Source organism: Sceloporus undulatus, chromosome 7, assembly GCF_019175285.1.
Source record: "Sceloporus undulatus isolate JIND9_A2432 ecotype Alabama chromosome 7, SceUnd_v1.1, whole genome shotgun sequence".
Classification (NCBI taxonomy): Eukaryota; Metazoa; Chordata; class Lepidosauria; order Squamata; family Phrynosomatidae; genus Sceloporus; species Sceloporus undulatus.
Genome location: NC_056528.1, coordinates 12557412 through 12571301, shown reverse-complemented (window position 1 = coordinate 12571301; position 13890 = coordinate 12557412). Strand labels below are relative to the sequence as shown.

The 13890-nt window shown below is 47.2% G+C and overlaps 1 protein-coding gene across 1 annotated transcript in view; it reads left to right on the top strand.

Annotated features, from left to right (window-relative positions):
* The window catches only part of DENND1A (DENN domain containing 1A), a 171335-nt gene that overhangs the window by 153527 nt on the left and 3918 nt on the right, over window positions 1-13890 (top strand). The window contains 3 exon segments of the mRNA XM_042478041.1: window positions 2629-2685; window positions 7791-7879; window positions 11847-11975. Of these exon segments, the coding sequence (XP_042333975.1) occupies window positions 2629-2685; window positions 7791-7879; window positions 11847-11975 (275 nt within the window).

Sequence of the window (13890 nt, the reverse complement as noted above, 5' to 3'; positions counted from 1 at the left end):
TATGGGCAGATCGGCACCAAGGTTCCCAGACAGCCACTCTAAATCGCCAGCCTGATACTACCAAAATCTCAACATGCCACCGTGAGAACTGCAGACATTTATTTGTCTAAAAGCTAGTTTTAGGCTCCAGCTGGAAGAGGAGACTGTTCTGCCGCCCCTTTACCCTGCCACCCTGATAATCAAATACATTGTCTATCGGTATTCATCTTAAATCAGCCGATCTGTTTGGATTTTGTAGCGGTGAATTCCCCAGCAACCAGCCCCAGGAGAATGACTCTGGGAATGACCAGTTTGGATAAGAGAGTTTAAAAACCTGGCCTGGCTTTTTGTCTTTTGCTTAATACGCGACGGGCGAATTTTCCCTGTTTTAAATGAGAAATGTATGCAGTTAGCTCTCTGCTGACAGTGTCCTTGAGGATTTGACAGTGAAATTTTCCAGCCGTTGCTCTTCGTTAGGATCCTGGTGGTGTCTAACAAGGCAGCCCAACTGCTGGTGCCTCCGACTCCTGTTTGTTCTCGGAGGGCTTCGGGGGCTGCTGGAGTAAGCACATCGACCGGGGCTGATCATTACAAGGGCGTACGCCACCATGAATAAAAATGTCACACACGCTCCCCCCGTCTCACAGCAGTACAAAATGTCAGCCCTGTCAAACACACATTGCAGGGAGCACTGAGCAGTCAGTACAAATTGGAAAGCTGAATATTCCCCCGGCTTTCTGATATTCTTCATTTGAAGCTGAAGAAAAACAGTTGTTAACCTATTAGCTGTGATTTTTAACTCTGCTGAAGCCAGGGATGGACAGGTTTTCTCTTCGTGTGGGGAGGAATGCACTCCTACACCCCTGTGCTCCAGACACCAACCTCCGTGGTTTTTGTATTGGGGGAGCCTGCAGAGAGAGGGTTTTCATGAGCTCCTCCTTCGTCCGCGTTGCATTTTTTTGGCAGTGGCACTCTGGAGGACTGGTGGAGACTTTTATGAGCAATCTTGCCCTCTGGTTTTTCTGCAAATGATTTGAACTCCTGATCTGGTCAAGTAGGTGTCACATTGCTCCCAGCTTTATGCCATGGAGTACATGGTCAGAATATAAGGTGTAGGAATAGTTGAAGTTATAAGTTATAATGATCTGGATTTCCAGAAGGTATAAAGGAACCTCGTGTCTCAAAGGAACCTCCATTCTTCTCACTTCACTGGCACCCCACTTAGAAAAGAAGTGTAGAATGCGGTCAGGCCATGTCCATCTGCACTCTGCAGAAGCTAGTGCCTTTTGCCTAGGGGTGGCCAACCGGCTGGACTTCATCTCTTGTCTGTCTTTACCATCATCACCAAAGGTGAAAAATACTGCCAGCTGAAATCCAACAAAGCTTGGTCTCTCACCTTGGCTCCCAAATACTACACTGGCCATCCTAGAGCCAGGTTGCAGTAACTCAGCCTAGAGGTGAGGAATGGTAAGGTACAGAGGAGCTGTGCTTGCTTAAGCACTGAGCCACTCCTCCTCCTCCCAGTTTTCTCTGCCTCTTCCTTCAAGGGAGGGCCTGCAACTGTAATTTCGCTGCCTTCAGCAGGGCCAGCCTGGGCTTCCGCTGCCTCTGTACGGCGGCAGTGCAGGCAATTAAGCGGATGTTCCTCCACAGCTTCCCCTCCTGACCTTTGCAAAACAATGTGTTTTGCTGCATCAACAAATTAGCTGCAAATCAGATGCTGGTTTTAGTAAATATAATCTTCATGTCCTACGAATATGTTTTTGGAGCATAGTAGGAAGAAGGGCTCTGGAATTCAAAAAGGGAAACGCCGTGGTAGCTCTAACTGTCGTGTCTTCTGCTCTGACTCATTACCTGCCATGCCAGATAAACAGAGTTCTTTTTCATGGCTATTCACTTAAACGTCTGAGGTCATTGACTGTCCACACAAAGTCTGGGAATCTCCAGATATATCTCTTGTGCTCACTTTTGGGCTCTGTAGTCAGGGATGTCTATGCTGCACAGTTGCATCACACAGGTCTGGCATTCAGCATGGCATCAGGTGCCCACAGGCTTTCAGGGCTGTTATTGTTTTTAAATTAAAACCAAAACAAAATGCAAGCAAGCCTTTAGCCCCTAAAGCTGCACAAAGAAGACTAAATGGGCATTGCATAGTGGTTATGAACTTCCCAGGGTCATTTTGTTTAGTTCTTTCTGCTTCCTCATAACAAACAGAAATGAAGGAGGGAGAAATGCACACAAATTTCCTTAGATACAATGTGTGTACGTATATGTGTGTTTTTGTGTGTGTTTGTTTACACATAGGCCAGAATACTGAACACTGGCACAGATGTACAGTGAAGGCCTGACTCTTCTTGCTACTTTAAGGACATGAGGAAATGGAGGGAGAGTTTCCAGATTTCTTTGGGTTGCAAAAACCCAAGAGATGCTGAGATGGACTTCATAGGAGATGACCAGTGAGTCCCTGCCCCAGTTCTACCCCTCCTGCTCCAGTAGTTGCATGAGGACTGACAACTGTAGAAAGTTTGGAGTAGGCTCTGGTGTGTACCAAGTGGGAGCCACACTAGGAGGATCAAGCGTGTGCTGGGTTTGGATCACAGTGAGTTATTCAACAAGTTGATGACTGAAGTTTCCACTTTGATGCTGCAGCAAAGCACCCGACCGGAAAGACCACCTCCACCCAAGATCCACCGCACCTCCAGGCCCGTGAGTAGCTGGCCACTCTGCCTCTTTGCTGCCATCTTTAACCCTGCGTGCTCCTCCATAGTGTTACTAAATACTGCTAGCTGGGCCTCACCAACCTGATGAGAAGCTCCCTGGGAACTCTTGTCCTATCTTTGGTCAAGCTGAGTCCAAAGGTCTACCCTTTGGACTGTTTGTTTTCAGCAGGGTCTCTTGCCACCGACATTGTTCTGATGGTATCTTTCTCTTACTCTTTGGGTGATTCTTTGACGGTCAAGTTTGTCCAGGGTCAACATAGAGTTATATTATGATTAGATTAGGAAGTTCTAACACCAACTGCTCAGCCTGTCTTCTCCTCTTGCACCTCACCTTAAGACCAATGGCCTGACATGGCCTGAGGCACTGTATGTACCTTGTGTGGACATAAGACACTTTGGGCACAATCCACGGAGACGTTTTCTGCAAAAGTGTATTGAATTGAATTGAAGCTGCACAAGAGCACTAGCCCAGAGGGCACCAGTTGGTTAGCGGCTGTAAGGTCACCGATCATCATCCTTTTGCCCAGCTATTCATTTGTTTCACTGGGACTGCTGCTAGGGAGCAGTGCTGTCTGTTTTCCCCTCTGCTGACATTAATGCACCTAAAATAGGTTGCTCCTTTGCCTAATGGTAGGGCTCTCTCTGGAGAGTTGCTAGACCCCTTAAGAAAATATTGTCCTCTGGCTTTTCTGTCTTGTTTCTTTTCTTTTTGTTTCTCCAGCTGCCTATATATGAGCAGTTCTTAGAGAACATAAATGACAGCCAGAAAATCAGAACTGAAGCCCCATAAAGTTAGCTTGCACTTTCTCTTGCATGCCACCTCCTAAATTCCATTCTGCAGAGACACCTCAGGTGTGCAAATGTGAACATACCAAGTGATAAAAGCAATACTAAAACTGCTAGAGGAAGGCTGGATTAATTTCCCCTGCCAATAATCAGCATGTAACAGAAAACAAATTTATCTTCAGGCAAAGGATGTTGCCATATAATTTCATTGGGTGCAAGATCTGCATTGGACAAACATCAGGTTTACTTCCTCACTCATCCCAGGTCCATTTTATTCTGTTTCTGCTTTACAAATGGCTTGGATCCATGACTTCACCTCTTTCCCAAAGAGGAAAGTTAGTGTCCGCTTACTAATTGCTGGCCTGCCTTCTGGGATTCTTTGCCTTGGCAATCCAAATGTTTAAGGTTATGAGGCAGCTTTCTTTAATCCGATTTCTTAAGTAAACGAAGCCAAGGACAGGTTTTGGGAAGGTGTTCCACTAAAACTAACTGGGGCAGTTTTGCTGCTGCTTTGGATTCCTCCTCCTCTTTGTTAGCAGCTGGGTTGGGTGTGCTGCCATGTGCTCTTCACTTCCAGTGCATGCTTTCTGAATGTAGATGGAGTGTGCATGTCTTAACAGGGGGTGTTCAGTTCCGCGAGTCATTGTTATGGATTTATGCATTGATAATTTCCCTTCCTACATGTGTCAAAGGTGGTGCTGATTGCCTCTATGGCTGTTGTTCAACGCCCTTGATGTTGAAGACCCTGGAGGATTGGTTCAGATTCATTACCCAGGAACCAAACTTTCTTCATGTGCTTTATTGTCCCCCCCGCCAATAGCCAAAACCTTTGGGTCACCTTCCTCCCAGAAGTCCTTCCCAGTGAGGGTTGGTTTTTGGTTTTGTTTTTTGAGACAAAATGCTGCTGATCCACCGTGTGCCAACTTCAGCGTCTTCTTGGCATCAAAGGCCATTTTATCAAGTTTGTTTAATCTCTTGGCTGCAGTGCATCAGTAAATCTCTGATGTGTCGTGTCACCTGTCCCTGTGCTCAGCATGATGGATAAAAAGGATGGGAGTGAGTGCTCTAGCAGCCGCAGAGGCTCCTGTTATAGCCAGTTGTCAGTGTTAACAAGGCCTTTTGCAGGGACGTAGCTAGGATTTTAGGAAGGGGGGGTCCAGACTAAGTGCCACCATTATAATGGGGGTTGGGGGGGGGGGGGCGGAGCCGCACACACCATTCTTTTTTCTAAGGGGGGGGGGGGGGGGTCCGGACCCCAAGAACCCCTCCCTTGGCTACGTCCCTGCCTTTTGGAAGGATGGCTTTATCAAGGGAGTGGTTCGAAAAGGACATTGATGCAGAAAATTCTGATTTCTCCATAGAGGACAAGGGAGAATTGGATTGCACAGGTCCAACTTGGTAGGAATACACTGGCACTGCCAAGCAGTCCTTGGTACTATGGCTGGCACTTTTATGCAATCATAGCCCCTCAGACTACATTAGCACACACAGGAATGACAAAATGAGAGCTGTTTCAAAAACAGACCTAGGAGCCTAGACCTTATATCACATAAATGTTGACCACTAAGTTCCCATTGATTGAGTGGGTCTTTTCTAGTTGGGACTGACACCTGGATTTGCCTCTCTCTGTCAAGAAAGGGATCGATGGCCACGTTTCCCTCTGCTTCCCAGCAGTCTCTCTAAGCTACCATGTTCTTCAGCCCAGTTGTTATTTAATAATAATAATAATAATAATTTGTTTTATTTATATACCGCTATTCCAAAGATCATAGCGGTGAACAGCAAGTAAGCTAATTAGCAAGTAAGCTAATTTGCCCCCAACAGTTTGGGTCCTCATTTTAGCCACCTCGGAAGGATGCAAGCCTGAGTCGAGCTTGGGCCCTTTTGCTGGTCTTGAACTCGCAACCTTGTGGTTTCGAGTGAATGGCTGCAGTACAGGCATTTAACCACTGCGCCACCAGGGCTCCTTTTAGGCTAAGGTGGGCTCGAACTCGTTCCCTAAGGGTCTGGACGCCGGCTCTTTAGCTTAGTGCGCCACCGCTGTTAGTTATTTGTCCTAGTGATCCTTGCAACTCTAGAGTTGTGATCCATTTTGTGCTTCTCATAAGTCTTGACACACAGGGAGTCAAAGTAAAATTGCATTTTGCAAGGAATTTTGCGGGTTACACCTGTGCCACAAAGGTCAGCCAGAGAGGAGGGATTCCCGCAAACTGCCCATTCCACCCTTGTGAATTTGGTGCTTGTCCTCTGCTTTGTTGTGCCCGCACGGTGCTGCTTTTGCCTTTGGTGCTCATTTTAACCCTGCTCCTGCTGGGATTTGCCCTTCCTCCCAACCCGGCAAGAGTCCTCTCTCAGGCTCTGGCACCCAGGGCCCCGCTTGAGCATCCCTCCCCAGATGCCATGGAGCTGCCATTGCTGCTGGCTGGGGCCATTGCGAAGGTGAAAGTGTTTGCAGCACAGTGACAAGGCAGCCTTCGGCTTAATTAAACAGTTTTCCCTTCCTCTCCCTCGTTCTCTCTCTCTCTCTGGTTGCCCTCCTCCCTCTTGCCTTTCCCTCTCTCTGTGTTTTATCATCCCTAATGAAGCAGTCTCCTCCATCGATCCTGCTGATTGCCAAGCCATTCCTTTTGTTTGCTGGCGCTGAGCCATGCAGCCGCGCTCTGACAGCTCAGCTCCTCTAATTAGCTCTGTTGTTCTTTTCCCCCATGTTTCTCCGCCTTGCAAGTTCACTCCAAGTTGCCGCAAACTTAATCCTTCCATTCCTGCCATAAATTTGCCGCCTTAAGCTGTCTTGATTGTAGAGGGAGAATCAGCCTTGTGTTGAGGCCAGTCTCCCAGGCCTTTGGCATCTGACCCCCTTTCTTCCCATGGGGCACTGGGTCCCTCCAGGGACAAGCCTGCCTTCCTTGCTGGCGCTGCTCCTGGCCAGGAGTGTCAAATGCAGGGAAAGGAGTCCAGGAGAACCTGCCTTTTGGTGGCCGTGTTTCCTGCTGGGGGAATCAGGCAGGCCCTCTGGGAGAGGCTTTCCTTGAAATCCCTCCAGCAGCTGGCTTTCAAGTCCAGCAGAATCCCTTGCCCCAGCTAGGGATGTAAATCTTCATACATTTTTATTCCCACAGGCAAGAATGAATAATTTTACAGTGTTTCTCCTCTCTTGGAGGAAGTCGTCAAAAACTGCATGGTTTTCAAAGAACATTTTGCAGTTTGGGACTTAAGTGTGTGCAAAAAAAAAGTGCAAAGAAAATGGCATTTTATGCACAGTAAATAGGTTTCTTGCATTAAAAAAAACACTCCCCAGCATTCTCTGAATGGAAATGGTATTTCTCTTCCCCTTCAGTCCTGCTGGTTGCCCAGCCTTCCTTGAGGTCATGTTAGTTTTCTTTGAAGAAAATGCCATTTTTTTTAAAATGCAGGAAAATAGTATGTTTTATGCAAAAGATAAAACTTTCTCTGAAAAAAACATCCAGAGTAAATTTTGAGCTGCAAAGAGTTTTGAGAAGATTCTTAGAAGCCATTATTGAGTTAAGCTTTTTAAAATCTTGGCAAAACTGAAGCTGTCCAAAAAAGTGCTTTTATTTGAAACTTTGTCAGCCCCACTAAAACAAGAGGTTCCACATAAATGGTAGATTGTGGTGTGGATTGTTCAGTGCTGGATTCAAGTGTACCCTGTTTATAATGAATAAATACCTTCCATCAAGCCTGGAGAACTCCTTGGATGGTGAAGAATGTTGTCCTCTCCCTTCCCCTGAGTTTGTTTTGCCATGGGGCTAGCAAATATTTCAAAGGTGGCTCTTAGACATTGATTCTGGCACATCAGCATCGAGAAACCTCTCTCCAGCCCTGACTTCTGTGAGCCGCAGTCTTCGCTGTGGGAGCTCATGCCCCAAATTTCACAACCCACCAAGGCCACCTGCTGCTCCTGATCCCTCCGCCTCATCCACATGGCAAAGCCAGCGCCCCTTTCTTGACCCATATCTTCTGTGGGAATGATTCCAGAGACAGATGTGCAAGTTGGCAGTTTTGGTATTAAAAAAGAAAAGAAAAGTTGGATTGTTCTCTCTGTGTGTATCCCACCATCCTTGGTGCTCTACTGAGCCTCTAGGATTAGATGTCTTGCACATGGAGCCCTGCTTTGGGGTTAGCAAAAGCCTGTGGAATTTGCAGGCTCATTGGAATGGGATCCTTGTCGAAGCTGTTGAGGGGTTGAGATATGTGTGTTTGTGTGTGTGTTGGGTGTGGGAGGTTTGTGTGACTCGTAAGGCTCCTTAAGGAAACTACTGGAACATCTCCACTTCTTTCAAATAGGTCCGGCCTCCCAGACCTCATGTGGCCAGGAGGCCCAAGAGCAACGTTGCCAGCGATGGGCAAAGGACATCCGTTTCCAGTCCAGAGCAGTAAGTATCTGTGTCTCTGCATTCTTCTTTTAGGCCAAAAAAAAAAAGTGTACTGTGAGGATGGGCAGAGGAGGGCCAGGAAGAATTCTGGTCTTCATCTCTTTGGCTGCAATCATTTTGGAGAAAACAAACCAACCCTGGTGCTTGGATGTCTGCAGCATGCACAGGAAAAAAAGTTTGTGGGAGAATGTATGATTTCTACAATGAGGGCTGCCTTCTTAAGCATGTAACTTTGCTGAGAATTTGTGGGCTTGGGGTGGAGATGGACTGGAGTGATGTTTTGGATTTGTTCAGAGGGAAGCGGTCACCTGCATCTGAACCTGGATTTTTGAGCCTTTGGTTGGTGGAACAGGATCGCCCTCTTGTGGGAGATGGTTGGAGGCCATCCTTGCATTCAGCCATAGTTCAGAGGGCAGATAAAGGAAACAGGTACATTTTCTCCTGAAACCAGGCTTCAGAAAGACTCCCCCTCCTCTTTGTGGCACATCCTGTAAGCCATTGTACTCACAGATTTAAAATCATCCAATGGCCTGCTGCTATTCCATGTATTAGGGGCCAGGTTCTCTCAGCAAATCTGAATTAAATGAGAGAGGGAATTCTCACTGGAAAGGTATAGCCAGTGTCTAAATTGAAGATTTAAATGTTAACAAAAACTTTATCCCTATAACTACTGGGAAAAGCAGTTCAAGTGGCATTTGTTTTATTGATTTTATGCCAGTTTGTGATGATTCCTTAGGCATGAAGACCCCTCTAGTTACTCTTAAATGGCCCAGGAGCAACAGAGGTCCTGCATGTTGGGGGGGCTCCCCAGGATTGTTGTATTTTTCCACTTGCCCATTTGTGAGCACTGGCAGGAGTGGCTTGACCAAATCATGACTCTCTGACATCAAGGTCCAACAAGTGCAATGGAGCTGGACAGTTCCCATATGGTAGGGTAGGGTCAGAGTGGCCCCAAAGACATAAACTTTGTGAAGCCATCATGGACATAACCCCAAGGCACATTCAAGAAATACCCAAAATGTTCTTTCCTTCTTTATCATAAGGGTAGGAGTTGTGGGTAGATCTAATACCAGGCTCCTGGTATTGCCTTCCTGGTAATGTCAGCAAATGCACCTTCCAAAGCAGTGGCCCAGAGGACCCACAGATGGGAGAGAGGGTGCTGCTTCCTTCTGCAGGTCTCTCCTCACAGTCATGGCCTCCTCTTGTGTTTCTTTTCCCTGCTTCCCCAGGGTCTAGGCTTTCCACCTTTCTCTGTAGCAAGGGAACAGCCTTTTTGGAACAAAAAATCATCATCTGTGGAGGCAGGATGACTTCAGCTCCAAGAACAGATGCCTGAGTGTGCTTTTTGCACAAGGGGCAGGTTGTTGGGTCAGGTGAACTTGGTCCATCGCTTTTCCCCAGGATGCATTTTGCATGCTTCCAAGTTCCTGCAACCATATTTGAGGTCATTTTACTGCCACCTTGAAGGATGATGAGGGAGGCATGTTTGAAGCCATCAACCCAGGAGGCCTCTTTTGTACCTCAGTGTACCTGCTCTTGGTCAGGACTGTTTAAATCAGTCTTGTGAGGCATGTGTATGCTGTCTGGATGAACCTGCTTTAGGGCCAGAGGCAAGAGTGGTGGGATTACAGTCAAAGGCTGCGATGGAGTGGTTGGCTCAACCTTTTGTCCAAACCTGCTGAAGCTAAAGCCACAGAATAAAACTGGCCCAGCTTCCCATCGACAAACTCTTCCCAATGACAGAATTCCTGTCATTTCATGCCCGTCCCCACTGCGCAGCCACTTTCCCTCGTGATTTTTCAATTTTTTTTTTGTTTCCTTTTCTTTTATCTGTCTTAAGTACATTTAGGTGTCAATTAAATTTGAAATATCTACATTTGTCAGCACTTGGTTTTTGGCCAGCGTGATGTGCTGCTGATTTGTCCAGGCATCCTGACACATGGGGAGGGAGAGAGCCCCCGAAATGCAGATTGTCCTCATTAAAACCGATGCGCCAACTCGCCTAATGGTAGGCAGAGCCGTGGAGCGCATCCTTGGCTTTATTGCGCCGTGTTTCTGACATGATATTTAAAAAGGAACAGCCACGACTGTCAGCACTGTCATATGCTGGCGCTAACCGGAGACATGTTAAACTAAACATTAGAAGGAGATCAGCAAGCCATCTGCATGGGAACTCGGTGAAAAGATTAGGGAGGCAGGAACCCGAGCAGTCATGTAGAGACGCCAAGGACTGGCGCTGTGACGGACAGGTCGCTTTTCCCTGCAAAGTCTCCACTGCTGCTGCTTGCCTCGGAGCTGGCTTGCTGCGACCCGCCTTTCCCGAGACAGCTCTTTGTGTGTGAAATGCGAGCGAGTGGTGGGTGGCAGCCGGCAGGAGAGAAGAGCCGAATTGGGTTAATGAGGGAAGAGGCTGGCGCTGGATTCCACTGCCTCAAGCGAATAAAAAATTTACACTGGGACATTTTCAAGCAGCCGTCCCTTAACACTTTTAACCAAACTCATGTTTGGTGCTGAAATTTGAGCAGGTTGTCAGTGACGTCCCACATTGTCATGAGAGGTGGCAGTTTGTGGGGGTACTGCTGCTGCTTGGGTTGATCTTTATTGAAAGGAAATCAAGCAGTTTTGACCAGAAGGATGGCTTTGAGGTGATCTGTTTAGGCCTCTGAGAACATTGAAGCCTTAAAGATCCCCACAAGGAGCCTGGAAGTCCATCAGATCCATCCCTGGCCTTCAGAAGTAGAACCAGCAGCTTCAGATGGACACAGATGTGTGTGTTTGGTTCATGCTTTGGCTTCCCAAGGAACTCTGGGAACTTTAGTCTAAGTTGCTAAAGATCTTTGGGGATCCATAACAATTGGGGAGCCAGGACTCAGTCGTGTCTTGGGTATCCATCCTAAATTAGGAGAAAAATGGAAAGGGTTGTCTAAGGAAGTAGTAGCCTGCTGCAGCTCTTCTTAGTTGACAGTCTTTGCCATTTCAGTCCATGGTTACCCTGTGATGTGAAAGAAAACACTTAACCATTCTTGAATTGCATTCTGGCCAAATCCAGGGAGCTCACCAACTTAAACAAATAATGGAAGTGCTCCCTGCTTTGACATTCAAACATGTAACTGTATATCTGGGCTGTGAGTGTGTATGTATTACTTTTCATATGGAGAATGAGACATATGAGAGGTGTTGAAGGAGCTTGGCATAAACCGAATTAACCAGAACAGAAGTCCCCCAAAAGCTCTAACTTATCAATGGTAACTAATAAAACAACTGGGCAAGTATGAAGATTGTACCAGATATCACAAGAAGAGAAGTCTGGAGTGAGAGAGGGACAGCAAGGCAGACACCGACAGAAAGGATGAGAATACCCAACTGTTATGTAGTCTCTAGAAACATCTATGCATGTGGGTTGTAATCTTTGTTTGTGTGTAGGCAGACCTCAGAGCATCCACCGACAAGGCATATGTATTTTTGTATCATAATAAATATTTTAGCAGCATGTCATTGATGAACATAACAGACAACCTGCCTTCAGGGAGGGGAACTTTCAGCCATCACCTGCAGCAGGTGGTTTATGGGACACTTGTGTATACTGGCCAGCTGGCTCTTGGGCTTTCCTTACATGGCCCTGAAGGGTGGTATCTGATGGGTAAGCAGTCCCTTAGTGGAACTGAGGGAATCTGATTCTGTAGAAAAGCTCCAGGTATATGTCCTGTTCTCTGATAGCACCAGGAACATAGGAGGGCTCCTTAGAGTCTTTGACCTGGAGTCTATCTCATGAGGTGCTTCTAGAAAAGATAGCCTTTCTTGCCCAGACTTTCCTCTCCTTATAATCTATGTACCTTTTTCCTTGGTGGGTAGGCCAGTCGTTTAGAACCTGGGGAAAATTTGGCTTTTTTTCAAAACAGGTTGGTCTCCTCTCCCTCTGTAGGTCTAGCTCAGTAACCTGCTTTCTCTCTTTCCCTGTCTCCTTCAGCTTGGTAAAGCCCACCCGCCACTATACGGTCTTTCTCTCGGAGGACTCTTCCGGCGATGAGTTTCCTCAGGAAGACGACCCTGGCTCTGCCTTCTCTGACAGTTTCCTCTTCTCTGCTCCCTTTGAATGGTCTATAACTTGACTCTTTGCCACACTTGCCAGCGCTGCTCCCCTTCCATGCTTGGAGCATGAGCACCCTGCTGATGTATTAGTCTTTCCCTTGCTTGAGTGATTCTGGTGTGTGTGTGTGTGTGTGTGTGTGTGCGCGCGCGCGCACATGCACCCATGTGCGTATCCTGTCTGCATCCATGCAAAGCTCTTTTACCTATAACATGGTCTGGATGGGAATAGACAGAATAGCTCTGCCATGAATTCCCAGGCTTTGCTTTCCACTCATTCTGCCTGTCTCTCTGTGCTCATTGCTGTGTCTTGTGAACTTCCAGCTAAGCCATTCCTCCATTTTCTGCACATGTCTTCATCCCATTGACCCATTCTCATTTTCTCCGTTATGGACAACCAGCTCCACAAAGAGCATTAAGCATGGCTAAGGAGGTCTAAAAATAAGTCCTGAGGATTGTACTGAATGCTTGGAGTCTCCAAATAAGAGGGCGGGACAGCGTTGGAAACTTCAGGTCCATCCGCGGTCCCATTTGCTGAAGCAAAGAGGATGTTAGGTGCAGATGCCAGAGCGAAACAAGCCAAGGGCTGAGTTTGAGGAATTCAGGGAGGAAATGGAGTCACAGGAAAGGAACTAAACCTGCTCTGTATATATGTGTGTGTGTGTGTGTGTGTGTGTGTGTGTGTGTGCAAGCAAGAAAAGGTCTGGAGGGGATAAAGGCCAGCCAATTGGTGTTTGCCAAAGACATAGTGCTTGAGGCCAAGTCAACTGAAAGTTCTCCACTGGAGTTGTCTCTGGTCCCCTCATAGGATTTGTCTTTTCACTTAACCCATGTTAAAATTACCCTCCTGGAAATTGTGGCCGGCCAAAGCCTTCAATCTCCCCCCCCCCCAAAAAAAATCCAGGCCTGTGTGGCCCTCTGGGTAATGAGGCAGCCTCCATTGCTTGGGAGTCAAGTGCTGCTCCTTCTCTCATGGCCCCCTGGGCTAATGAGTTTGCTGGATGCAGTTTATCAAGGCACCAGAGAGAGAGCGACAAGGGCTCCCTCGTAGTGCTGCTGTTTCCTGGTGCCTCTCCAATGTTTTCCTCAATCTGAAGCCTTGTTTAAAGGGCACAGTTAGACTGGCTGCCAGTCAAATGCCAATCACCATGGAAATGCATGTCAATTTGTGGTGTTAATTGGATGCGCATTGTGCTGCCGTTCCCTCGCATGCAGAGCCGGCATGCAAATCGCAGGATGTTCAAGGCCCATTTGCCAAGGTGCACAGGAGTGGAGATGCTTGGTGTGCGTTCCTCAATGAGCCCTGCAATAAATTCCCTCTCCTCCATCATGGACACTGGTGTTTCTTGATAAGATGACACCCATTTAATCATTGGTACTAACCTCAAGGAATGGCTTGCGCTGAGTGACTGGAGAGGCAGTGACCCTGTGTAGCAGGATGTATATGGGAAGAACAGTTCCCCACATAAAGCAAGAGGACCCAAAACACTATTCTCCATGTGCTGTGGAGTCTGTGCCAGGATTCTGGAACCAGCTACAGTCTTCCTGTTGGGGATCATGGCATGTTCACCTCTAGAGAGCCCCGTTTCCTAGCGCAGTTCTCTCTGAATCTGTAGTCTCAATCCCAGTTCAAGTTGATTTTTTGCGTCAGTGGCATCACTGCAGTTATGTCCATTGTCTTCAGTGTTATCTTCAGCATTTCAGTGTTCCTTGACTCTCTCTCACTGGGACCAGTACAGATCTCAAACACCCCCCCCCCCCCCGCCTCCTCCTTTCCCTCTCTAAATTTAAGGCACCAGTTGCACAAAGCACTCCGCATGGCTCACTTTTCCTGTGGCATTCACTCCAGCACATTTTCCCGTTTCCACTGGTTTTTCTGCCCAAGCATATAGTTCATGTCATAAAGTGGGGTTATAGCTATTTGG